The sequence below is a fragment of the Oncorhynchus mykiss genome, chromosome 3 (genome assembly GCF_057628025.1).
Source record: "Oncorhynchus mykiss isolate SJ-2025 chromosome 3, ASM5762802v1, whole genome shotgun sequence".
Classification (NCBI taxonomy): Eukaryota; Metazoa; Chordata; class Actinopteri; order Salmoniformes; family Salmonidae; genus Oncorhynchus; species Oncorhynchus mykiss.
In genome coordinates, this window is record NC_143024.1 from 63,456,949 (window position 1) to 63,484,694 (window position 27,746).

Genomic DNA, 27,746 nt, shown 5'->3' on the forward strand with positions numbered 1-27,746 from the left:
TAAAAGCCACAGCTTTTTCAAAGGGCCCTGAATTGACCTACATACAACCAATGTGCCACCACCCATATGAAAGCACACATGATTTGTTGATTCTTCTAAAAGTCGAGTGTAGTGAAAAGCCTATTTAGAGTCCATGTCATCACAGCATGTGTTGACCTAGCATCCACCTTCATCCACGGCCCCTGCCATTGGTTGATTCCTGTTATCATACTCTATCATGTACAAATCCAGGTGATTCATGTTAAATAACAGTAAGCGCATACATGATTAAGTTAATGGTCTGGCAGCAGCTAATGGTTTGGCACACAACCCTACTGTAGAATAGAAAACAAATCAATCTCACTTACTGCCCTCCAAGTGTTACTAAACTTGCAGCAGATGTTTGATAACGATATCTGATATCTTCATCCAACCAATGCTGTTTAGCTAGACTGAAGAGGAGGACATTTTGACCCTTTTAAACCGTGGCTGATTGTCCATGAAAGTGTTTTTCAGTATGCCTGGCTATGAAACCCAACACCACTCTGACAGGGCATTAACCACCAGCCTACTGTGGCCTCCTCTGTCTGTTACAACCACCATTATAGGATTCTATAACAATGAACATGAGCTTCACTCCAGGCAAGATTTCCTTGTCATTCAGTGTAAGAGGAACTGGCATAGCCCTTCAAGAATGTGATATCTTCTCAACGGAATATAATTAGCTGAAATTAAAATGTTAAAAAGAGGAGGAGGTAATACAGCTGGTTCGGCTATTTAGGAGAGATCTGTCTGCAGTATATTATGTACAGTACATGAAAGACGTGACTTGACGGCCCACTATAACTTATCATGTGCAATGTTGTGCTTAAGTAGTGCCTGAAGAATACACTGTATGCAAACTTAAATCTGGACACTGACTTGCCTAGTTAAGAAAAGGTTCAATAAAAAAATGTAATACAAAATCTGGACACTGAGACAAGACAGGAGATTTGTGAAAGAAAGACTGTGCTAGCCAGAAAGAGAGGCTGAGTACGAGCTCTAAAAAAGTGAAAGGCTGAAAGGAATGCAGTTGACGGGACTGGGACTGACAGAGAGTTTATGAAAAGGCAGATTGCGCAAGAAAGAGAATTAACGAGTATAAATGAAAGTGCACGACGTTGTCGTAGAGAGAGAGGGGCTACGAGAAGCGCAGTGCCAGAAAGAGAGGGGGAGAAATGAAAGCATGCCAGCTATGCATAGGGGAATATTATCTTGATTTGAAAACATTTAGTTCCAGCAGATCCAGTACAAAGATCTCTGTTCTCACGCAGATGTGCAGGAAGTGGCAGGCAGGGACATCATGCACCCCAAAAATCTGAGCGGGAACAACGTACGTGCGGACAGCTGGTAGGTGGTCCGGAGGGGGGCTTTGAGAATTTAGCATTTTTTGAACACCTGAAACGGTCTTTTCCTGCAATCTAGAGCCATAATCATTATGCTTAATTCTATCTAAATAAATATGTATATTTTTCTGTATATCTATATATACTGTACCTCTTGATTTGTCTGTATCCTCCTGATTGGTGGTTTTGTTTTTTAAAGAAACAAAATATGCTTCTCTGCATTCTGCTCAATTCTGATTAAAAATTGAAAGGAATGCAAGTCTTAATTCAGTACATTTAGTTATTGCTTGCTTTTATAAAGTCTACCAACCTTGCCAGCAGGCATGCCAACTAAAATAGTTACACAAGCTAGCTACTTTAACTTGATTGATAGCCTGAAAAGGCTTCTTGTTAGCTAGTTATGAGGTTGGGATATTGGGAACCTATCTGGGCTAAAGACAACTTCATACAATTGCTAAGTTTCCAGTAGTATTACAGAGAAAAAACTAAACCCATTTCTATTTTCTGATTTTTTAACAGGACAAATCTGAGGGGCCACATGACGCTATGGGCATGAAGCCTGTGGGGGTGGGGATAATGACACAGCGAGAGCCAATGGGGTGAGCTAGCTGCCCTATAGGGCCAACCCTCTGTCACTCACTTGATTAATGTTCCTGTTACTTCCATGACTGGAGGGAAAGGCAACATCGTCTGCCTTTTCCTGTCATAGTACAGTGCCACGAGCTGTTCTCTCCCTTACCGTCGGGCAGACGGTATCGGAGGATGACCAACAGGCTCAGAGAGTTTCTATCTGCAAGCCATCAGACTGCTGAACACGTGAACTCTACTGACCGCCTGCTCTGATTCTGTGCACCTTAGCACATCACAACTGCTGCTACCACTTATTATACTGCTCAATTTATACATTTTCACTCCATCCCCCCTTCCCCAAAACACATGTACCCCTGTATATATTTTACTATAAATTATAAATCTATTTATTATAAATCTACTTCCATTTACTTTATGTTGTAAAAAATGTCTTGTTGTTGTTGCATTGTCGAGAAGGAAACTACAAGTAAGCATTTCTTTAGACGATGTATACCATGCGTTTCCCATACATACGACTAATACAACTTGAAACTTGAAGTGTAGTTGAGGTACTTGATATTGGTACATTTCTTTGCTATAAGGCTAAAGTTAGAATTGGTGGTCAAGTTAGAATTGGCCATCGTCTGAAGAATCGTTGTCAGTTAATTTTCATAACCCACGAATGCATGGCCAGGCTCGACTCCAACACCATCATTAAGTTTGCAGACGACACAACAGTGGTAGGCCTGATCACCGACAACGATGAGACAGCCTATAGGGAGGAGGTCAGAGATCTGGCAGGGTGGTGCCAGAATAACAACCTATCCCTTATAGACTGGGAGCATAGACTGTTCTCTCTACTACCGCATGGCAAGTGGTACCGGAGTGCCAAGTCTAGGACAAAGAGGCTTCTCAACAGTTTTTACCCTCAAGCCATAAGACTCCTAAACAGGTAATCAAATGGCTACCCAAACTATTTGCATTGTGTGCCCCCCCCAACCCCTCTTTTTACACTGCTGCTACTCTGTTTATCATATATGCATAGTCATGTTAACTATACATTCATGTACAAACGACCTCAATTGGGCCGACCAACCAGTGCTCCCGCACATTGGCTAACCGGGCTATCTGCATTGTGTCCCACCACCCACCAACCCCACTTTACGCTACTGCTACTCTCTGTTCATCATATATGCATAGTCACGTTAACCATATCTACATGTACATACTACCTCAATCAGCCTGACTAACCAGTGTCTGTATGTAGCCTCACTACTTTTATAGCCTCACTACTGTATACAGCCTGTCTTTTTACTGTTGTTTTATTTCTATACTTACCTATTGTTCACCTAATACCTTTTTTGCACTATTGGTTAGAGCCTGTAAGTAAGCAATTCACTGTAAACTTTGATTTGATTTATGTTACAAGTACTACTTTATGGAGAACTGCATTTGTTTTTTTTTACCTTTATTTAACTAGGCAAGACAGTTAACAACAAATTATTATTTACAATGACAGCCTAGGAACAGTGGGTTAACTGCCTTGCTCAGGTGCAGAGCGACAGATTTTTACCTTGTCCTCTCGGGGATTCGATCTTGCAACCTTGCGGTTACTAGTCTAACCACTAGGCTACCCTCCGCCTCATGAAAGTCAACTAAGCCAACCTGGATGAGGGGTTCATCCAAGTAAATAAACAGGGTTAAGGCACCATTCATAACTCAGTATGAGAGATGCAATGAACAATTTGAGTTCTTCTCCGTGTCTGTTAAAAAATGATGCTTGATGGGGGCACAATCTAGGATAGGAATCTTCCTCCTTGGCAAAAGTGAATATGATCTGGCAACCCAAACTAACTCTGTGCCTGGTGTGCTCTAGATATCACACTGCCATACTGATCCTTATGACCTTGTATGCAGTTGATCAAAGCTGGGAGAAAGAACTCATTGTGCCGAGACGTACGGGAATAGTTTGAAGACAAAAAAAACATGTTGAAATTGGCCCATATCTCCCGTCTAAATTTAGCCTCTCAGATCAGATAGTGTTTGGTTGAGATGGTAGTGAGTAACAGCGGGAGGGGATTAGGCTATGTCTGATAGAGTGTGAGTGGTAATGGTGGTTGATATTCCTTCTGTGACCTGCCCTTTCAGAGAAGAGAACAGGGTCAAAGAGAGGCGTGTTAGGTTGTTGCATGAACTCAATGGCACACCGACAGCCATTTCAGAAAAAATAGAACTACTCTCCCAAAACAGGCCGCTTCTTCTTGTTGTTTATGTCATGCTTGTTTGCATTAGACGTGTTTGGTTTTCTTCTGAATTCTTTGCTGTTCTAGAGGAAGGATGATGTCGTCCTTCATGGCTTGTATTTTGTTGTTGATATTTCACAATTCTTCAATACTTTGAGAGAGATATGAATCACAGAAAGACTAATATATCCTCCATTTTTTTTATCATTGCCTGAGAATTCTCTATAAAGTCTCTGAAATGGTTCATAGTCCGTTGATTATAGTTTTAAACAAACAGAGTGGTCCTCTGTGGGAGTTGTTAAATGTCAGCGTATAAACCATGGTAGCAAGCCAGCCTGAAGGAAGCCAACAACAACACAAAGGCAGACAATGAGAGGGTGAAAGAGCACAACAGCAGTGGATCTACTAAACATTTGACCACCACCTGCCTACTTCAGGTCAACCTTCCAACATAAGATGAGCAATCATAATCTATGCCCTTATATAACATAAGTTACCCAGGCTATATTTGAATCAAATTTGATTATTTTTGTCAGCTCCAAAAAGGTTGGCATTTAGAAGGACTATTATTTATTCATGTGTCCTGAGCAGAATGGTGTGCAGGTTCAAACGCCTAAAGTTCTTATGATCCAAAATAAGGCAGAAAATGGGAGTATCATGTCGGCAGTGGGACCCAGATCATAACCCTTAAACCAAATTTGGTTAGTAGAAATGAAAACATCATTAAAACGACTTCCCAATGGTCGTTTGTATTCTCACGCTATACTGAAAGGCGAGCCATAGAGTGAGAGCCAACAGGCAATTGTTCAATGAAAATAAAACCTGTCACTTCATTAAAATGGTCTTTCCTGGAGATGTTGATATTGGGTTGACAGGTGAATTACACTGGGGTTTAAAGAGAGTTTTACCCAAAACAGCTTGTCCTTCAAGAAAATAGACTGATGATCAGTTAATCATGATTCAATAACAAACAACAAGACTTCTCCAATACAAATGCTCTTGCCTCTCCCAAGTAGAAGGCTTTTAGAAGTTTTTACCCCATTCTCAAATGATTGTGTTTTTGACAAGTGTTCTTATTGTTGTGATACACTTTGACCTTGTTTGGGTTGGTCGGTTTGTGTCAATGTGGGTGCTTTGTGGACATTCCTAAGACATAGAAATGAACAGCGAGCGATTTGACATCAACAAAGCAGCTATAATGGCAAACAGACATACTGAGGATTTTTTCAATTAACTTGAAAAGACGCTCCATTATTTGCTTTTTTACAATGACACACAATGTGCCGCCAGGAGAATGTCCTACAAGTGTTCCAAAATATCTAACGTTACCTAATAAAGTCTCGATACAAAGCCAAGACACACATACAATATGCCGTTTTCAAATCAGTTCGGGCCATTTCAGCCATTTGAAAAGGAATTTGAAAAGGAAAAGCAAAGACACACACATCAAGCTTTCATAAATGGCCCTTTAAATGTAACTATCCGCATCCGTCAAATATATTTTGTTCTGCCATTTCTCTCCCAAACCGTTTACAGGATCTTTATCACGTCCTAAACCTGCCCCCACCAGAGCTCTACCAGTGTTTGTTTTGACTGGGGGGAGCAGTACAGAGTAGACCGAGCTGGCTGATACTATCTGTATTGTTGCCCAGGCAAAGACCCTCTGAAACGATGCAGTGGACTTGTTTTTGTGCTTCTATATCTGTTGTGATTCTATTCACCAATGGCATGAGGGTCAACACATTTGGTCAATCTGAGAATTAAGAAAAATGCTCCTCCGAAAATAAAAAATAAACATATTTTTTTGTGTATTATAAAATTGTGTGCAATGTTTTCACCAGAAAACGTACGATGGAAAAGGCTGGATCCTTTCCCTAGTTTTCTACACTACCGGTCAATAGTTTTAGAACACCTACTCATTCAAGGGTTTTTCTTGATTTGTAATATTTTCTACATTGTAGAAAACTAGTGAAGACATCAAAACTATTAAATAACACATACGGAATCATGTAGTAAACAAAAAAGTGTTAAACAAATCAAAATATATTTTGTATTTGAGATTCTTCAAATAGCCACCTTTTGCCTTGATGACCGCTTTGCACACTCTTGACATTCTCTCAACCAGCTTCACCTGGAACACATTTTTCCAACAGTCTTGACGGAGTTCCCACACATACTGAGCACTTGTTGGCTGCTTTTCCTTTACTCTGCGGTCTGACTCATCTCAAACCATCTCAATTTGGTTGAGGTCGGGGGATTGTGGATGCCAGGTCATCTGATGCAGCACTCCATCACTCTCCTTCTTTGTGAAATAGCCATTACACAGCCTGTAGGTGTGTTGGGTCATTGTCCTGTTGAAAAACAAATGATACAGTAGTCCCACCAAGCCCAAACCAAATGGGATTGCTTATTGCTGCAGAATGCTGTGGTAGCCATGCTGGTCATGTCACATGTGACTAGGGTGGGCATTCTATGTTTTGGATTTCTGTGTTGTTTGGCCGGGTGTGGTTCTCAATCAGAGGCAGCTGTCTATCGTCTCTGATTGAGAACCATACTTAGGTAGCCTTTTCCCACCTGTGTGGTGTGGGTAGTTGCTTTCTGTTTTTGTGTCTGCACCAGACAGAAATGTTTTGGTTGTTCTCTTTATTGTTTGTCTATTCAGTGTTCAGTTCAACGAATAAAAGATGAACACCTACCATGCTGCACCTTGGTCCTCACCTTCTTCCACCAACGGCCGTTACAGGTTAAGTGTGCCTTGAATTCTAAATAAATCACAGACAGTGTCACCAGCAAAGCACCCCCATACCATAACACCTCCTCCTCCATGCTTTACGGTGGGAACCACACATGCAGAGATCATCCATTCACCCACACCGCATCTCACAAAGACACGGCGGTTGGAACCAAAAATCTCCAATTTGGACTCCAGACAAAAGGACAGATTTCCACCGGTCTACTGTCCATTGCTCATGTTTCTTGGCCCAAGCAAGTATTTTCTTCTTATTGGTGTCCTTTAGTAGTGGTTTCTTTGCAGCAATTCAACCATGAAAGCCTGATTCACACAATCTCCTCTGAACAATTGATGTTGAGATGTGTCTGTTACTTGAACTCTGTGAAGCAATTATATGGGCTGCAATTTCTGAGGCTGGTAACTAATGAACTTATCCTCTGCAGCAGAGGTAACTCTGGGTCTTCCATTCCTGTGGCGGTCCTCATAAGAGCCAGTTTCATCATAGCGCTTGATGGTTTTTGCGACTGCACTTGAAGAAACTTTCAACGTTTTTGAAATGTTCCGGATTGACTGACCTTCATGTCTTAAAGTAATGATGGACTGTCATTTCTCTTTGCTTATTTGACCTGTTCTTGCCATAATATGGACGTGGTCTTTAACCAAATTTGGTTATCTTCTGCATACCACACCTACCTTGTCACAACACAACTGATTGGCTTAAACACATTAAGAAGGAAATACATTTCAGAAATTAACTTTTAAGAAGGCTAACCTGTTATTTGAAATGCATTTCAGGATGATACCTCAGGAAGCTGGTTGAGACTATGGCAAGAGTGTGCCAAGCTGTCATCAAGGCAAAGGGTAACTAGTTGAAGAATCTCAAATCTCAAATCTATTTTGATTTGTTTAACACTTTTTTGTTTATTACATGATTCCAAATGTGTTATGTCATAGTTTTGATGTCTTCACTATTGTTCTACAGTGTAGAAAATAGTAGAAATAAAGGAAAACCTTTGAATGAATAGATGTTCTAAAACTTTTGACTGGTAGTGTAGGTCCATACTCTACTATTCTGTGAGATTTTCAACTTCACTACATAACACAGTCTCTGGGAATTCAACCCGGCCGACGGAAACAGAGACAATGAACGACATCACAATGAATATCAAAGCTCTTTGAATACTTTACAGTGTGGACCATGAGACAATGCAATGTGTGATGATGCAATCTGCTATTGCCAAGTGTGCAAATGACCCACTTTCCGGCGTCTATTGTTCAATCATATCAAATAAAGAATGAAAAACGACAACAATGCAACTGAGGCCCTTTAATCACCGATTCAAAGTCGCTAAGCCCAGTTTTTAAAAGACCATGCCACGCAAGGCTAGAGTTGGCATGGACACTGTGCTCTTTAAACTTGTTGACCGGTTGGGGCTGAGACAAGTGTGCAAGGTTTCAGGTGCTGCATGTCCATAACATGTGGATGCTAAAGGAGTAGGGTCAAAGGGCGAGGGGTTACATTGGCATGTATTGTATGCCCATAAAAATGCCACTAATAGCAGAATACAAATGATGCTGCATTGGGCAGGTGCCACTATGTCTCTGTTCCTCCAGCACATGATAATAATGGGAAAGTAGCCTCACGGTGTCAGGGAAAAAACCTGCCCATTGAACAAATTGTTAGGCTTCAAATTAAGATTTTTGATTTAGTCTAGTCTATGTAACTTTGACTAAAATATCATCAGTCTTAGTCAAATTGTTGTAATTTGAATAATGATTTTGTCTAGTTATATTCAAAATGACAAAAACAGTGAGAAATTTTAGTCAACCAAATGCCCTTTCAAAGTCTCCCAGAACCTGCCATTGATGCTGCTGTGTTATGCATGCTTCACTGTAGGGATGGTGCCAGGTTTCCTCCAGACGTGACGCTTAGCCTTCAGGCCAAAGAGTTCAATATTGGTTTCATCAGACCAGAGAATCTTGTTTCTCATGGTCTGATAGTCCATTATGTGCCTTTTGGCAAATTCCAAGCGAGCTGTCATATACCTTTTTACTGAGGAGTGGCTTCCGTCTGGCCACTCTACCATAAAGGCCTGATTGGTGGAGTGCTGCAGAGATGGTTGTCCTTCTGGAAGGTTCTCCCATCTTCACAGAGGAACTCTGGAGCCCTTCTCCCCCGATTACTCAGTTTGGCCGAGCCAGCAGCCAGCTCTATGAAGAGTCTTGGTGGTTCCAAACTTCTTCAATTTACGTCAATGCGGCAGAATTGTTTTGGTACCCTTCCCCAGATATGTGCTTCAACACAATCCTGTCTCGGCGATCTATAGATAAATCCTTCAACCTCATGGCTTGTTTTTCTGCTCTGACATGCACTGTCAACTGTGGGACCTTATACAGACAGTTGTGTGCCTTTCCAAATCATGTCCAATCAATTGAATTTACCACAGGTGGACTCCAATCAAGTAGTAGAAACATCTCAAGGATGATAAATGGAAACAGGATGCCCCTGAGCTCAATTTCAAGTCTCTTAGCAAAGGGTCTGAATACTTATGTAAATAAGGTATTTCTGTTTATAATTTTTTATTTTTAATACATTTGCAAAAATGTCTAAAAACCTGTTTTTGCTTTGTCATTGTGGGGTATTGACGAGGATTTTAAAAAACTAAATTTTTAAAATAAGGCTGTAACGTAACAAAATGTGGAACAAGTCAAGGGGTCTGAATACTTTGCAAATGCTCTGTAAATCACTGACTTCCATGTGCACAAACATACCTAGCCTTGTCCTATCAACATATTTTTCTGCATAACATCCAATTATCTTCCCTACAACAGAAATATGACAAACATTAGGAACACCTGCTTTTTCCATGACATAGACTGACCTGGTGAATCCAGGTGAAAGCTATGATCCCTTAGCAGTCACCTGTTAAATCCACTTCAATCAGTGTAGATGAAGGGGAAGAGACAGGTTAAATTAAAGAATGCTTTTTAAGACTTGAGACAATTGAGGCATGGATTTTGTATAGTATGTATGCCATTCAGAGGCTGAATTGGCAAGACAAAATATTTAAGTGCCTTTGAACAGGGTATGGTAGTAGGTGCCAGGCCCAACAGTTTGCGTGTGTCAAGAACTGCAAAGCTGCTGGGTTTTTCACGCTAAACAGTTTCCCGTGTGTATCAAGAACAGTCCACCACCTAACCAACTTGATACAACTGTGGGAATCATTGGGGTCAACATGGAACAGCATCCCTGTGGAACGCTTGTAGAGTCCATGCCCTGAGGAATTGAGGCTGTTCTGAGGGCAAAAGGGGGTGCAATTCAACATTAGGAAGGTGTTCCTAAACGTCAATACAGAGACAAAGCGGAGTTGCAATTCACGAGACGTATGTGGCAGGGTCTACAGACAATCACGTAATACAAAGGGAAAACCAGCCACGTTGTGGACACCAACGTCTTGCTTCCGGACAAGCTAAACACCTTTGCCTGCTTTGAGGATAAATGTGAGGACAGACGCTGGGAGACGAGAAGCAAGTACAGGGAGTGAATATTTAATCAATAACAGACATGAAACAAATCACGGACAGTGTCTGAACAAGGGAAACAAAATTACATTAATGCTGACACGGGGATTAAACTGAGGAATAGACAGATAAAGAAGGGGCAATCAATAAAGTGATGGAGTCCAGGTGAGTCCAATGAAGTGCTGATGTGCGTAACGATGGTGGCAGGAGTGCGTAATGGTGGGCAGCCAGGCGTCCTCGAGCAACCAGAGAGGGGGAGCGGTAAGCAGACATGACAATAACAAAGTGCCACCGACGCGGCCCGCCACCAAGGGCTATGGGCCCTCCTTCTCCGTGATCGACGTGAGTAAGACATTTAAGCGTATTAACCCTCGCGACGGCATCCCTAGCCTTGTTCTCAGAGCATGCTAAACCAGCTGTTTACGGAGATATTCAATCTCTCCCTATCCCAGTCTGCTGTCCCCACTTGCTTCAAGATGTCCAACATTATTCCTGTACCCAAGAAAGCAAAGGTAACTGAAATAAATTACCATTAAATGAGTAGCACTCACTTCTGTCGTCATGAAGTACTTTGAGAGGCTAGTTAAAGATCATATCATCTTACCTGACACCCTATACCGACTTCAATTTGCTTACCGCCCCAATAGATCCACAGACAATGCAATCGCCATCGCACTGCACACCGTCCTATTGCATCTGGACAAGAAGAATACCTATGTGAGAATTATGTTCATTGACTACAGCTCAGCATTCAAATCAAATCAAATCAACTGGGTCCTGGACTTCCATGACGGGCCACCCCCAGGTGGTGAAGGTAGGAAACAACACCTCCACTTTGCTGATCCTCAACACAGGGGCCCCACAAGGGTTCGCCTTCAACTCAATCATCAATTTCAATGTCTGCAGACTCGTTACAAATTCAAAGACAGACAACTTTATATACTCAACAGAGAGAAAAACATAGCTAGACTGTTATATTAAAATTAAACTCAATGCTGCTATTGTATTTAATTTTGTAAAGCAGCTTGTGTTTCTTGACCAGGCAAAGGGTATCTAAAGCAAAGGGAAGCATAGGAGTCCCCTGCACAATCTGTATAATCGAAGGCAGAGCGGAGACTGTCTGGCCACACTAATCGCTTGCTCCCTTGCAGCTCACGAGCTGATGTAGGCTGTGTGTGTCTGGTGTGGCATGTCCTTCCTACTGCTGAACAGAACTGCGCTGAGCTGCTGTGCTGCTAATATTAATTGTGCTTATCACTGAAAAGCTCTCAATCTCTCCAAAAACTCTTGTCCAGTACACTTAGTTGTCAGATTTAGATAATTGTGTCTCGTCTTCTTTTAGTCAACTGAAATAAAAAAAATGTTTAGTTAGAGTTTTTTTCAGGGTCTTTTGAATCAGTTATATTCTCATCAATTGCCACTGAAAAATGTTTGACAAATATTTTAGTCACTATGTTTGTTGACATAATGAACACTGACACACACAATTTACACATAGTCACACCCTGATCTGTTTCACATGTCTTTGTGCTTGTCTCCACCCCCCTCCAGGTGTCGCCCATCTTCCCCATTATCCCCAGGGCATTTATACCTGTGTTCTCTGTTTGTCTGTTGCCAGTTCGTCTAGCGTGCTTTCCCATCTTCCTATTTCTTAAGTTCTGTTTCCTAGTTTTCTCAGTTCTGACTATTCCTTACTCTGAGCTTGCCTGCTGTCCAGTACCTGCCTGACTCTGACCTGATCACAAACCCCTGTCTGTCCTCGACCTGCCCTTTGGCTGCCTCGTGTTCACAATAAATCATCTGAGAACTGTACTATCCACCTTCTGTGTCTGCATTTGGGTCATATCCTGAGCCGTGATACATACATGTACAGATAACTGCCGAAATAAAGAAACACTTGCGTAAATGAGGGATACAAAGTATATTGAAAGCAGGTGCTTCCACACAAGTGTGGCTCCTGAGTTAATTAAGCAATTTACATCCGATCATGTTTAGGGTCATGTAAAAACATGCCCAGTTGCCCATTATTTTAAATACCATGGCTACTGTAGAAGAAGAGATCTCTGCAACTTTGATAGATGTGTCACAAAGGAACATAGCGGGCCTCTTGAGCTTTATGGCAGAATGTAGATTTCCTTCTAAATAGACATTCCCAAAATAAATTATTTTTCATGAGATGGCCATTAACAATAACTAGGAATGCTGCATAGTTCTTGAAAGGGACGGATTTTTTTGTTAAAAATAGTTATCAATTGCTGACGTGTACTCATTTTGATGACATAAGCTCGAGTACATAGTACAAATATAATGAAAATATATTCAACAACTCTGGGTGAATAGGGCTTGAAATGACTGAAATGCTTTCTAAATATAGTAACAATCAAATTATAAATGAATTACTATAAGATTTCACTTTTCTTATAACTATAGAATAAATATGATCATATTTAGTGAAATTACAAATTTGGCCCCATTTCATATAACTGACGACAGAGCATTTTCTGCCAAGCCTCCTCTGAGCAACGCAGAGACACCATTCTAACGTCTGCAGACTCGTTATAACTTCAGTTTTATGCAAAAGGTCATTTCGTCCCTCTGTGACCAAGGGAAAGTGGTCGTGTTTCAATTCTACAAAATGATGTTGAGAGTTTCACAGTGAGATGAAACCACGATTGCTGGATTTGCTCTGTCACTCAGAGGTAGAGAAAATGTATTATTTTTTCTGGATAGGCCAGAAAACCACTCAAAGTCCCCTAAATATGGTTAGGGTGTGTGTGTGTGTCTCAGTCACCAGATCACAGCGCAGTCTGGCGCGGTGCATGAGACAGCGTTTTCCACCATCATACATTTTTTATTTTTTTTTATTTTTATTTCTTGTGGAAGAAAGGTGTCGCATCCCTGCAATAGAGTTCCAGACACTTGTAAAATCTATGCCAAGGCGCATTAAAGCGGTTCTGGCAGGTTGTGGTAGCCCAACGGCCTATTAAGACAATTTATGTTGGTGTTTCCTTTATTTTGGCAGTTACCTGTCTATTAGGACCGTATCTATTCAACTTCCTGTAAGCCAAGTGAAAGCCCAGACTCACTGAAAGTTCAACAGTATGATGTTTGTTCCTCCACTCCCACTTTGGGACAGGGATGTTTTTCCTGTTGAAAAGGGACTCCCAGGAGGGAGGATGGAAGAGGAGGTGTGTGCCGGGGCCGGGGGAGAGGGTAACTTTCTGAACCTTGACCTCTGACTCTGAGTGCAGAGAGGAGAGAGGAGGGGAAGGAAGCTGTCTCATTATTTTAATTCTTCTGCCACTCATTCTTTTCCAAATTGTTAAAAAATATAGCCACTTAGCCATTGAGCATCAAAGAAGTGTAGACACAACAAACCAACTGTGTATGAAGCATGTATAGCTATCATCCATTGTGTACTAAAAATACCTCCTACAAGTATCTAAAAAAAAGTCAGAGCAGCTTTTCTACTCACTACCATCTGTCTGCGTGATTTAGAGGTGCCAACAAAATGCCAGAGGAACAACACAACTGAGAGAGAGAGAGAGATTACACCGATCCACAAAGTATTTGAAAACAAATCCAATTTTGATAAACTCCCATATCTACTGGGTGAAATACCACAGTGTGCCACCACAGCAGCAATATTTGTGACCTGTTGACACAAGAAAAGGGCAACCACTGAAGAACAAACACCATTGTAAAATACAACCCATACATTGCATTGCGAAAGTATTCGGCCCCCTTGAACTTTGCGACCTTTTGCCACATTTCAGGCTTCAAACATAAAGATATAAAACTGTATTTTTTTGTAAAGAATCAACAACAAGTGGGACACAATCATGAAGTGGAACGACATTTATTGGATATTTCAAACTTTTTTAACAAATCAAAAACTGAAAAATTGGGCTTGCAAAATTATTCAGCCCCCTTAAGTTAATACTTTGTAGCGCCACCTTTTGCTGAGATTACAGCTGTAAGTCGCTTGGGGTATGTCTCTATCAGTTTTGCACATCGAGAGACTGACATTTTTTCCCATTCCTCCTTGCAAAACAGCTCGAGCTCAGTGAGGTTGGATGGAGAGCATTTGTGAACAGCAGTTTTCAGTTCTTTCCACAGATTCTAGATTGGATTCAGGTCTGGACTTTGACTTGGCCATTCTAACACCTGGATATGTTTATTTTTGAACCATTCCATTGTAGATTTTGCTTTATGTTTTGGATCATTGTCTTGTTGGAAGACAAATCTCCGTCCCAGTCTCAGGTCTTTTGCAGACTCCATCAGGTTTTCTTCCAGAATGGTCCTGTATTTGGCTCCATCCATCTTCCCATCAATTTTAACCATCTTCCCTGTCCCTGCTGAAGAAAAGCAGGCCCAAACCATGATGCTGCCACCACCATGTTTGACAGTGGGGATGGTGTGTTGCTTTTACGCCAAACATAACGTTTTGCATTGTTGCCAAAAAGTTCAATTTTGGTTTCATCTGACCAGAGCACCTTCTTCCACATGTTTGGTGTGTCTCCCAGGTGGCTTGTGGAAAACTTTAAATGACACTTTTTATGGATATCTTTAAGAAATGGCTTTCTTCTTGCCACTCTTCCATAAAGGCCAGATTTGTGCAATATACGACTGATTGTTGTCCTATGGACAGAGTCTCCCACCTCAGCTGTAGATCTCTACAGTTCATACAGAGTGATCATGGGCCTCTTGGCTGCATCTCTGATCAGTCTTCTCCTTGTATGAGCTGAAAGTTTAGAGGGACGGCCAGGTCTTGGTAGATTTGCAGTGGTCTGATACTCCTTCCATTTCAATATTATCGCTTGCACAGTGCTCCTTGGGATGTTTAAAGCTTGGGAAATCTTTTTGTATCCAAATCCGGCTTTAAACTTCTTCACAACAGTATCTCGGACCTGCCTGGTGTGTTCCTTGTTCTTCATGATGCTCTCTGCTCTTTTAACGGACCTCTGAGACTATCACAGTGCAGGTGCATTTATACGGAGACTTGATTACACACAGGTGGATTGTATTTATCATCATTAGTCATTTAGGTCAACATTGGATCATTCAGAGATCCTCACTGAACTTCTGGAGAGAGTTTGCTGCACTGAAAGTAAAGGGGCTGAATAATTTTGCACGCCCAATTTTTCAGTTTTTGATTTGTTAAAAAAGTTTGAAATATCCAATAAATGTCGTTCCACTTCATGATTGTGTCCCACTTGTTGTTGATTCTTCACAAAAAAATACAGTTTTATATCTTTATGTTTGAAGCCTGAAATGTGGCAAAAGGTCGCAAAGTTCAAGGGGGCCGAATACTTTCGCAATGCACTGTATTTATGTTTATTTATTTTCCCCTTTTGTACTTTAACTATTTGCACATTGCTACAACACTGTATATAGATATAATATGACATTTCAAATGTCTTTATTATTTTGGAATTTCTGTGTGTATAATGTTTACTGTTCATTTTTATTGTTTATTTCACTTTTGTTAATTATCTACTTCACTTGCTTTGGCAATGTTAACATATGTTTGCCATGCCAATAAATATCTTAAATTGAGAGAGAGAGAGAGAGAGAGAGAGAGAGAGAGAGAGAGAGAGAGAATTGCCTCCCTCACAGACACCTTTATCATTCTCCTCTTTATCCACTTTAACAGCGCAGACCAGAATCCTTCAGGCCTTCATAGCTCACCTGTGTAATTAAACATGAATGGAACACAGTTTATGAATCACCGGGTCACACGCTTACCCCACGCAAAGTTGACATAAGAACTTCTCTATGACAGGGAATATAAATCATATCTCATGTGGGAGAGAAAGGGGTGAGAGGGCGCAATGACATATGAGGAGGAGTCAACTCTCTTTAGGAACGTCATCACCTCTGGTTTGAGATGAGCAGAGCTGTGATTCGTCTTTCAACACTTTCAAACCGATCCATTCTTTAAATCAGCGAGTCTTGCACTGTACACAGACCAGGGACTTTTTCCAGAGCTAAATAGACTGTAAGAAGAGAGGGATAAACTTTAAATAACTAGTTCTAACAGCTCATAAATCTATGGGATGTGAGCTTGTCAATGCCTAGCCCACTACAGGACCTCATGTTGGCGCCTATGGCGGTAGAGGTTGAGGGCTGAGTTATTGAGGATTCACTGAGAATGTGAATAAAGAAGTCATTGGTTTTCTAAAGCTGAAACTGCCCATCAACGCTCACCAATGGCCAGGGTTATGGTTCTGGCCAGGGTTGAGAGTGTAAGAAGACATGGAGACTGAGAGGATATGGTGGCTGTGCCAGAGGCGCCAAAGTAACTGACTCAGCAATTCCTCTGCCAACGCTCCGGCTTTGATGTCTGTTAACCCTCAATGGCTGCCATGTTGAGGTTGTTGTAGTTGGTTTTTGGTTTTTGAATGATTAGGCATCTTATGAGTAACTGGACATTGCTCTGCATGATATAGAACCAAACATTTGGTATGTGACTGTCCCAATCCCAGTCAATCATTGTTAGGTAATATGGGCCAGTGGCCAAAGCTTATGTAAAGGTAATATGGGCCAGTGGCCAAAGCTTATGTAAATTCCACCTCTGCTGTGCTCAACACTCAATTTATCGATATGATTAAGTGGCAGCCTGTGATATTTTCAGTGGTATCCATTACATTGGGGAGGGGGGGGGGGGCGTGGGGGGTAACGTAACGACTGTTGAGGATGTGCTCTTTCCCTTCTATCAGATTCCTAGCATGCCATGCACTCTTAAGTAGCTTTCTGTCGCCAATGGCAAATTGGCACGAGAGCAGTGAAACATACCTGTCTGTTTCAGGACTCTTTCCTTACGATTATCATCACCACAACAACACAAGGTAAAAAGAGTTAAAGATTTGATGATCTGAAATTCCAAGAAAGAGAGCTCGAGAGATGGACCACGATGACATGGTTCCTTTTCCGAGATACAGTACTGGCTTAAGACAGATGCTAATTGGAGTATTGAGCTATAACTTATGTCGTTTCTTTTATTTTTCGTCTTTTTTTTTTTACCTTTATTTAACTAGGCAAGTCAGTTAAGAACAAATTCTTATTTTCAATGACGGCCTGGGAACAGTGGGTTAACTGCCTGTTCAGGGGCAGAACGACAGATTTGTACCTTGTCAGCTCGGGGGTTTGAACTCGCAACCTTCCGGTTACTAGTCCAACGCTCTAACCACTAGGCTACCCTGCCGCCCCGTCTCAGGAATTACGTTGCCTGTTTGCCTGTTTATGTAAGTATTTTATAGCCATGACGTAACAGAAAGATTCACTGATGTATGGTATTGAAACTATACAGCATGATAACAAAAACATCCCGTTATGTTGTCTACCAAGTGCATTACTGGCGACACGTTTGTTGTGTCTGCGTCGAAAGTAGAAATGGCCCGAAAGGCTTCAAATATTTAGGTGACCCAGGTTAGACAAACAGAGTGACAGGGGCAGGCCTGGGCACATTTCTACAGATGCAACAACATCTTGATTTATTCATGTCCGCGCTCTGAGGCTGTCCTGCTGCCAACCCACTAGGGGAGTGCAGACTTTCAACAGTACATAAAAATAGTCACGGAACAAGGAAATACAAGATAGCGCTTTCAGATGTGTTTACAAATGGCCCTTGTTCAGGGAAATTAGCTGGAATCAGGGCCTATCGTGCCATAGTAGGATTGTTGTGATTCTGGGAGCCAAAGGAAGGCCTAGTACTGCTGTGTATGCTGCGTTGGAGATTCTAGTTCAATTGTTGTCATGTTGTTATGTCCTGGGTCAGCTGATGCTCTGCAGTCAACCACACAACATTTCCTCTAGCTTTTCCCTTTTTCCAACAATTGTTTACAGACAGATTATTCTGAGGTTGTGGACAGGTGTCTTTTATACTGATAACAAGTTCAAACAGGTGCCATTAATACAGTGGACAGAAGAAGAAGAAGAAGTTACAGGTCTGTGAGAGCCAGAAATCTTGCTTGTTTGTAGGTGACCAAATACTTATTTTCCACCATAATTTGCAAAGAAATTCATAAAAAATCCTACAATGTGATTTTCTGGATTTTCTTTCTCATTTTGTCTGTCATAGTTGAAGTGTACATATGATGAAAATTACAGGCCTCTCTCATCTTTTTAAGTGGGAGAACTTGCACAATTGGTGGCTGACTAAATACTTTTTTGCCCCATTGTATTTTGGTGCGAAAAGTGCAAATCAATCCGAGAACAAAAGCAAAGAACCTTGTGAAGATGCTGGAGGAAACAGGTACAAAAGTATCTATGAACAGGCAGTTAACCCACTGTTCCTAGGCCGTCATTGAAAATAAGAATTTGTTCTTAACTGACTTGCCTAGTTAAATAAAGGTAAAATAAAAAAAGTAAAAAAAATCCACAGTAAATCAAGCCCTATATCGACATAATCTGAAAGGCCACTCAGCAAGGAAGAAGCCACTGCTCCAAAACCGCCATAAAAAAAGCCAGACTACGGTTTGCAATTGCACATGGGGACAAAGACCATATTTTTTTGGAGAAATATCCTCTGGTCTGAGGAAACAAAAATAGAACTGTTTGGCCATAATGACCATCGTTATGTTTGGAGGAAAAAGGGGGAGGCTTGCAAGCCAAAAAACACCATCCCAACCGTAAAGCACGGGGGTGGCAGAATCATGTTGTGGGGGTGCTTTGCTGCAGGAGGGGCGGATGCACTTCACAAAATAGATGGCATCATGAGGGAAGAAAATGATGTGGATATATTGAAGCAACATCTCAAGACATGTCAGGAAGTTAAAGCTTGGTCACAAATGGGTCTTCCAAATGGACAATGACCCCAAGCATTCTTCCAAAGTTGTGGCAAAATGGCTTAAGGACAACAAAGTCAAGGTATTGGAGTGGCCATCACAAAGCCCTGACCTCAATCCTACAGAAAATGTGTGGGCAGAACTGAAAAAGCGTGTGCAAGCAAGGAGGCCTACAAACATGACTCAGTTACACCAGCTCTGTCAGGAGGAATGGGCCAAAATTCACCTAACTTATTGTGGGAAGCTTGTGGAAGGCTACCCGAAATGCTTGACCCAAGATAAACAATTTAAAGGCAATGCTACCAAACACTAATTGAGTGTATGTAAACTTCTGACCCACTGGGTATGTGATGAAAGAAATAAAAGCTGAAATAAATCATTCTCTCTACTATTATTCTGACATTTCACATTCTTAAAACAAAGTAGTGATCCTAACTGACCTCAGACAGGGAATGCTTACGAGGATAAAATATCAGGAATTGTGAAAAACTGAGTTTAAATGTACTTGGCTAAGGTGTATGTAAACTTCCAGCTTCAACTGTGGAACTGCACTGTTAGTCACATGTTGTCAACATCTGGTCAACCCTCCATATGGAGAGCTCCTGGGTGTGCAGGCTTGGCTTTTTCAACATTACAACCAAAAACCTTTATCTTTGTAAAATGATTCCCTCATTCAATAAATCACGGATCAAATGGACAAGGTAGACTACTTCAAGCACGATATCTAACTCGGCATGTTAATATATAAAGCTCAAATATTCATGTTTTGGGGGAGATCTATGCACAGCAAGTTATTTGTCAATTCAGTTACATGGCTACTGTTTAATAGAGGGGAATCCCAGCTTTCCAATGGTACAGATTTATTTAGGCTCTACCGTGCCAGTGGAAAGGCAACAACAAAATGAATGCTTAGTTAGCTATAGTTAACTAGCGACATAACTGCTACAAGTTATGTTTTGAATTGGTGATCAAGTTAGTGTGTCATTATTTTATACCTGCTGCAGTCGATCTTAAATAAATACAAGCATTTCGCTACACCCGCAATAACATCTGCTAAACATGTGTATGTGACAAATAAAATGTAATTTGATTTGAAATGTTGCGCTCTCTCTCCTCGGGCAATGGCCTACTCGCACTGGCACACATGCAGAACCACAGACATATACTGAAGGGTCATTCCTATAACGGCTGATATGTCGTTTTCAAAATTGTTTTTATTGATTGATCATATTTAAAAGTGTGCCTTCATGAATTACATGAACAACAATTATTCAACTAATTTCCATGACCTTTGATGACCTTAAAAACCATAACTTGACAACTTGGTACAGCGCCTCATGTCATTCAGGCTGGCACATTTTCAATCTGGTTCAATCTCAAACAGCCTACTGTCACTCACAGATTCACAGACTAGCTGAAAATAAACTCGAACAAAGCGGAATCAGGAAATGAATGCCTACTCTCCATTGCTATTCAATGAAGATCCCGCCATCATTCCGCTTTGGTCAACCTTTTTTGCCTCGGTGTGTGAATCTGGGCCAGCGATAGGCTACTTTGCTTCTATAGAGGAGCTGGTACACGGTTCCCCAAAAAGGTGAAGTGCCGGTATGGCGTTCCGGACAGCTCCAGCCCAAGTCAAGCAATGTTTGTTTGATTAATTTGGTACTTGACTGGCACTTGAGCTGACACTCACCTTTGAAGAAGCTCTTGACCTTCAGGTACCCAACGCTGAGGCGGAGCACGGAGAGTTTGTCCAGGCGAGAGCACACATCCTCAGGGAATGGTAGAAGGCCCGTCAGCCTGTCCAGCTCCCCGTTCAGCCGATCCCGGTGGCGTTTGGAAGGGTTCGACTTGACCACTTCTGGAGCAGGGGTTTTCTTGCTGAGGGGCAAAGAGACAGTATCGTTGTGGTTAGTTTGTTGTAAAATGCACTGTACTTCATAATGGCCAGTGTACACATCACACTTTAGACTTTAGCTTACCTAAAATATGTCAATGACACATGTTATTATAGCTAAATGCCATAAGCTTTAAATGCTTGGCAAGAGTGACATCCACTAAAACAGCTTCCTGTGATGAAATAAGAAGCATGAATCATTTAACAAAGGAAACATTTCGTAACACTTTCATAAGCAGAGGGGAACAGGAACTTTAAAAACGAAATGAACCAAGACCGACTCACTTCAGTCATCCTTGCCTGCAGGCCCTGCCAGGGCATAGCATTTTCTGAGTTTGGGGTTCGATAGGGAGGTACAGTTCGTAAACAATTTGTTATTTTTTGAACAACTTCAATTTCTTTTTGCATGCGACTCTTTCATTTGAGTTGTTCATGTGACCTGCTGCTGGCCGTAATGAGTCCTACAGCAGGATTAATACGAGCTCCCCCAGCTCAGCGGCTCCTACCAACAACTGTCTATCACGTGCACACAGAAAATAGCTCATGCTGCAGGCCGCATAGAGAAGGAAAAGGCATATATAGAACTCATAACTGATTACATGGTGCAAAAAAGAAAGCAATTCATTGATTATTGTTTGTTATTGATGGACACAGCTTTCTACCCAAACATACATAGGCTGCCTCTGCTCAACACTCGAACTTGTGAACGAACAAATCATTTGGGGGGGCTTCTGGAGTTTGTTGTGCTAATCTCCCTCGCACAGTCAAGCAATGGCATTACGTCAAGAGTCGCTCACAATCTAGTCCGTTTGCGACCGCAATTAGAACTGGTTTCAAAGGTATCAAGAAATAATCTTATTTGTATGCCTAGCAATCACAACTGTACGTAGTTTGAAGCACACTTTCAGAATTCTCAGTCACAAACGACAGCTCCAATAAGCCCCCCGTCATGATTCTTTCACGTTTTTAGTCCATCGTTCGCCGGTAGTGGGTCCTGCGTGCTCTAGGCATTACTGAATCAAATAAACAAATTCATGTTTTTTTGACTGAATGAGTTGAAAAGTCGGTAAAAACAGCCAAACTTCCCATCACTGGTGTATGACACACTAATAAAAACATGAACAGTATCGAAACCCAATGAGCAATAGTGGTGCGCCGCATACAGCATTGAAACCCACTGAGCAATGTGGTACGCCACTCTTGCCCGAAAGCAGGAAAGACGATGCAACTCATAAACGTGACTAATAAACATAGTGATGCACACTGTTTTATAATGTGAGTCATCATGCATCATTAGCCTACTGAGATAGGAGTCAGACGAGACAATCGCAGCGCCTGAGGCCAGAGGGATGGCCTGCTTTAAGTAGAAAAGCATTGAACACCCTACAGTGCAGCTGCTGGCATGCACTATACAAATATCACTCCTCTCTACAGTTTATCCAATATTAAACGTCCTGCAATGCAAAAAAAGCCTGTAGTGGAATAGTGGAAACATTACAATTAACAAAGATGGAGAGTTATTAATGTCTACAAACGTTCACATCTATTTAATAATTCCAATGCAACCTTGAGGACTTAAATTCGATTTTTTTTCTAATTTCCACTGTGTCAAAACCAAGTATTTTTGGCCACATCAGAGGCTACTCATGGTCTTTGTTTGTTTTGTTGAGCTCATGTTCTATTTCACTTCAGGAGCAACTGTGTGATGAAGTCTTGGGACCACCATTGTTGACCACCACACATGTCATTAATTGCAAATCAGACACACATGCTCAGGCTCAAGCCAAGCATGCTGGGACTGGAAGAGAGGGAGGGAGGGAGATGACACATACCCTAAACCCAAACCATGGGAGTCAGGAGGCTACAACTCCCCTCACACCTGCTGGAGCAAAAGTGGACGACTTCAGTACACCATTAAACGTTTTCAAATGTGGGTTGGAGGAGTGGCAGCTGCTATTTATCTCAAGGGCTTTGTTCAAACAGTGCCTGTAACACATACTGTAACAGTAAGACAATGAATTCTCAGGGGACAAAAAGCATATTCACACCAACTGGAGAAAAACCATGATAAGTGGACTATATAAGGTTTTAATCCATTTCAATACAACAGTCCAACTCAACACAAGACCCAACCCAAACTAGTGTAGGCTAGTGAACAGCAGGAGATAACAGCTGCTGGTCAGGTTCAACAACCACACATCTCCCCTTCTCCCAAATTCAAGGGTTCCACCTTCCTCACAGAGCTGCTTCTCCCATACTTTGTGTGACTTTCCCATTACAGAAACTGCCGATGATCATAGGTATAGTTTTTCCCCCCTCTTCCCTATTGAATTTCCTGCAGGGAATACAGCCATAATTCAATTCCCGTCCTTAGACCCAAGCAATACCTAACCAGAAATAGAGCAAGACTGACCTCACTTTTCAAAAACGCCTGCGGAGACAAATGCCAGTATTCAGACCCATTTTTTCCACCTTCGGTTGCAGTGCATCATGGGACTCCAGACACAGACATCAGGGCAGTCATTGTTAGAGTTAGAGCAAACTAGGTTTACCTCATCTCTCTCTCTTCCTCTCTCATGGATAGTCTATTTAAAGTGCAAAAAGACATGGCTGAACCCAAAGACCCTTCACTCTGATTCATAGGGATTCATGTTGCACAGAGTACGTTGTAATGCAATCGGCATGCTTTTGTCTGCTCAAAGTGGGTGGTTTGGGGATCATGAAAGTATTTTGAACAGGCTGAGAATACATCCAAAAATGTGTAGGCTGCACCCACAACTACAATCATGCAATCAGATCTAACAACTTTGAAACCATGGACTTATTCAGCCACATGGTGGACTGGAGTGGACACTCACTCAAACAGCACATGACATTTAGCATAAACAGCACTGAAACACTCTAATGAAGGACAGCTTACTACACTACAGAAACACTGAAGGAAAGGCTACACACACAGAGAGCTACTTTATTTCACAATATCCACTCGCCGACGTCTTCCTTCCACTTATCTGTTCCTGAGGTGCTCTGAACATTCCTTCCACCTAAGCTCTGTTAGTTGCGGATGAAAATGGACTGATCTGTTTCATCCGCTACGGCTCCACAGCACCGTAACGTATGGACACCTCACTTCAAGTTGTCCTGTAGCCAGCCAGGAGGGCATCTCTCCTGGCAAGGAAACTGAGTGAGTCCCCCTCTCCACGAACCCCCAGGGAGCTGCAGTCTGATCAGCTGATCCCTAGCACTAGAAAGACTGAGGGCTGCTGCCTATACGTAGAAGAAAGCCTGGCTATGAAGGCTGGTATCACGATGGTATTACCATCCTTGTTACTTTGTTCAAAGAAACTGTCTCTTGTCTCGAACTAAAACCCATTCCCCAGATCAGGCGGGGCAACATAAAAGAGACAGTGTAGCGTTATTAAGCATTATTTAAGGTTGAAAGTAGAGTGGGGGTTTTTCTCCACATAACAGTAGCACACTCAGGTACATTATTAATCTAAACGTTTGTTAAAATATGTCTTTGGTTTGACATGTAGGCTGCAGTTAGAACGAACTGGTCCTAGTGAATTTCTGTTGTGGCCTAAGTTCAGCTGAGAACAGTGACTTGATGTATACAGTTGAGGCTGTTGTGGAGGCATCCCTGTAGATATGAGACAACCATAGAACAATAAGCCATTATGCTGTTGTGCATAAGATTTGTTTTGGCTTTCTGCCTCACCTCTATCAGCTAGACTTTGTGTACACACACACACACACACCTACCTTTCCCCCATTGTTAGCTAGTAGAGACATACTAATCCCCCTACCTCGCTGTTGGCCAACAATAATGTTGACACCAGCAGAACATGGTAAGCACTCTCATAATAAGCTTTTTGTCGTGTTCTGAAACGGATTAACAACTGTAACACCATACAAATCATTGGAAATCTACTTATGAACAGTGTGTTCTGCCACAAAATTGAACATTCAATAATACATTTTATCTTAATCATCCGTAACTCTCTCACACTCACAAACAGATACAAACACACACATGCTACTTAAGCTACCATGCAAACACACACACACACACAACACACACCTTCACACAATCTTTCCCACAAAGACTTTAATGACCTTAAGGAAATAATTAAGTCATATTGTCACACAGTGGGCTCTGGGAGTAATCACAACCTGATGTAGAAATGTCTCAGATATACTGTATATGTTAAACACTTTACATCAGGTAGGCAACTTAACTATGCAATTACAATAGTACTAATGTGTAAGTTGTCCATGTACTTTTCAATTGTACATTTAGAGGCCTAACAGAACAATCTGTCATTTATATTGAAAGAATAGTTACAGTTACTAAAAATATAATATTGGATATCTTTACTGTAATGCACATATTTGGTCTAACATGATTAGGCATATAACCACTTGTAGAATGCTTTAACTTACTGAAAACACAAGAGCAGAAACGTATGAAAGCATGCCGTAGGCCTATGAGCAAAGGCGAGAGAAAAAAATTGACAAAGAAATGAGAGATTCAGATGGACAGAACCCTTTTGGAATGCTACTATGCAGTGACCACAGTTTTTTTTACAGTCAGTCTCATGGTGCCTTTGTGCTGCAAAACCCAGATGGCTGTCCAGGAAACCTTAGGCCTCTCTGAACAGCCCCACATCTTCACAAAGACAGAGACATATGTCCGCACAGGCACATGTCTAAAGTTACTTATTTTTGATGTGGGATTTATACTGGGAAAGGTCTATTTGAAAAAACTGTATATGATTTCACTAACATGGAGAACATAGACGTTCAACAGACACATGCCCACAAGCACACATGCACATATAGCTGTAACACATTCCATTCATTTTGTCTGGTTGTTTTGACAAATCCAACATGTCACGCCTAAAGAAAATGCATTTAGAATGCATGAAAATAACAGCATGAAGATGGTAATGAACTAATATTAACCTGGTTAAATCAACGTTTTAACATTTTATTTTTAGGATATATTATAGTAAGCAAATACTTATCTAGGTGTTATTAATTATTCATGCGCGTGAAACATTCTCAATACTTTATTGGAATCATTAAAAAAAAGTGGAAACATTGGAAAAGTAATGTCATAGCATACTAGTAGCCTACAACAAATACAAACATATTGCACCGCTTAAGTTTTCCATGGAGGAAAAGTTTTGTTTTTTCCAGCCAAGCTATTAGTAAATCTTACTTAGTCGCGAAAAACGGCATTATAAAACACGTGTCTTTTGTAACTGGGTTGTGTAATATCAGTGTGTGTCAAAAAAATATGCTTCAACGAAAAAAGTAGAAAAGACGCAGAAGTGTTTTCGCATAATGAGAAGAAACCGTATATCAGATTACAATAACATACTTCAAGCCAGCGATCATCCCGCGCACCCCGCCCTCCTTTAAGCATCGCGTGAGAGCGCAGCCGACTCTCAAACTTGATTGTGATTAATGCAAGAGTACTATTTCCATGCCAGACCAAAACTATACACGATGAGAGATTCTTAAGGTGACCCGGTGAAAACTAAATGGAGGCACCAGAACTTCTGGTCAGGCATAAATTTACTGCAACACATCAACACAACACACATGCACTATTACAAGCTTTGCGTGCGTAAACGTGAGACTTTTACCACTGTCTGTGTAGAAAGAAAGCCAGTTACCCCAGAAGAAAGAGTAGAAAATTAGCAATAGACCAACACTAATAACCATTTATGAAGAAAATAATCCAACAGCACGAAGTAAATGATTATATTTAGCTGCATGGATAAATAGCCAATGTAAAGCTTAAACATATTAATTATATCTCACCTGGCTATTGAATACGCCATTGAATTGGCTGTTACTGAAATTACATCGAACGAGAGTAAAATAACTCACTTGACATTGTAATGCATGCAATGCACACATTGTATTTTCATTAGCATATTTGTGAGAAATTGCATTATAACATGTCAATATATTTGGTATATATGGTCGGGAAAAGACATGTTGCAAATGTTAGAATCATGCACGATTCTGTAGACTATCTACCTCAAGCTAGACCTAAAATCGAACTTCCCAAAACATTTATTGTCTGGTCAAACAAGTTTAAATGACATCCTTACGTTTTCTGAACGGGCTTCTTCCGCTTTTTGACAGCATAGACTCCAGCGTTGTTACTCAACATGGTGACGCTTCTGCTGTAAATCGGCTATAAAATGTTCAAAAACACCAACAAAATAACATTCACTGTCTTCCTCACAGACAGTTCTCAAATAACAAGGGAAGTTAATGTCCAGACATAAGTGAATCCCATCAAAGATTTGTTCTTAACTGACTTGCCTAGTTAAATAAAGGTAAAATAAAATAAAAACATATTTAAAAATAGAGAGGTCTCTTTGTAACGCAGATCTCCCGTAACGCGACGTAGACAGACCCAGGCGGTCAAAGTCGACCGTGTTAGATGCGCGGTGAAAATCCAGAAGTGTTTGGGGGATTAAGCAACTTTAGGAAAATTCCCCTGAATGAATAGCTTAATATGTGCGTGATCCTGTTCTTTTTCCGTGAGAAGTCCAGTCTCTCCAGACCCCCAAACAAACAATAAAATACTTATTCTAAAGTGGTAGA

At 41.2% G+C, this 27,746-nt stretch overlaps 1 protein-coding gene and 1 long non-coding RNA gene across 2 annotated transcripts in view; one reads left to right on the plus strand and one right to left on the minus strand.

Moving 5' to 3' along the window:
• LOC100135875 (aryl hydrocarbon receptor beta) overlaps positions 1-27,465 on the minus strand; it is a gene marked incomplete at its 5' end in the record, with an annotated part of 44,594 nt that extends 17,129 nt beyond the window's left edge. Inside the window, 2 exon segments of the mRNA NM_001124252.1 lie at positions 20,913-21,100; positions 27,245-27,465. Of these exon segments, the coding sequence (NP_001117724.1) occupies positions 20,913-21,100; positions 27,245-27,306 (250 nt within the window).
• On the plus strand, positions 1,139-5,996 carry LOC149984641 (uncharacterized). Its single transcript, XR_016494761.1, has 2 exons — positions 1,139-1,368; positions 1,884-5,996. It is a non-coding gene; the product is annotated as an uncharacterized LOC149984641 (long non-coding RNA).
• Positions 27,466-27,746: the final 281 nt, after the last annotated feature.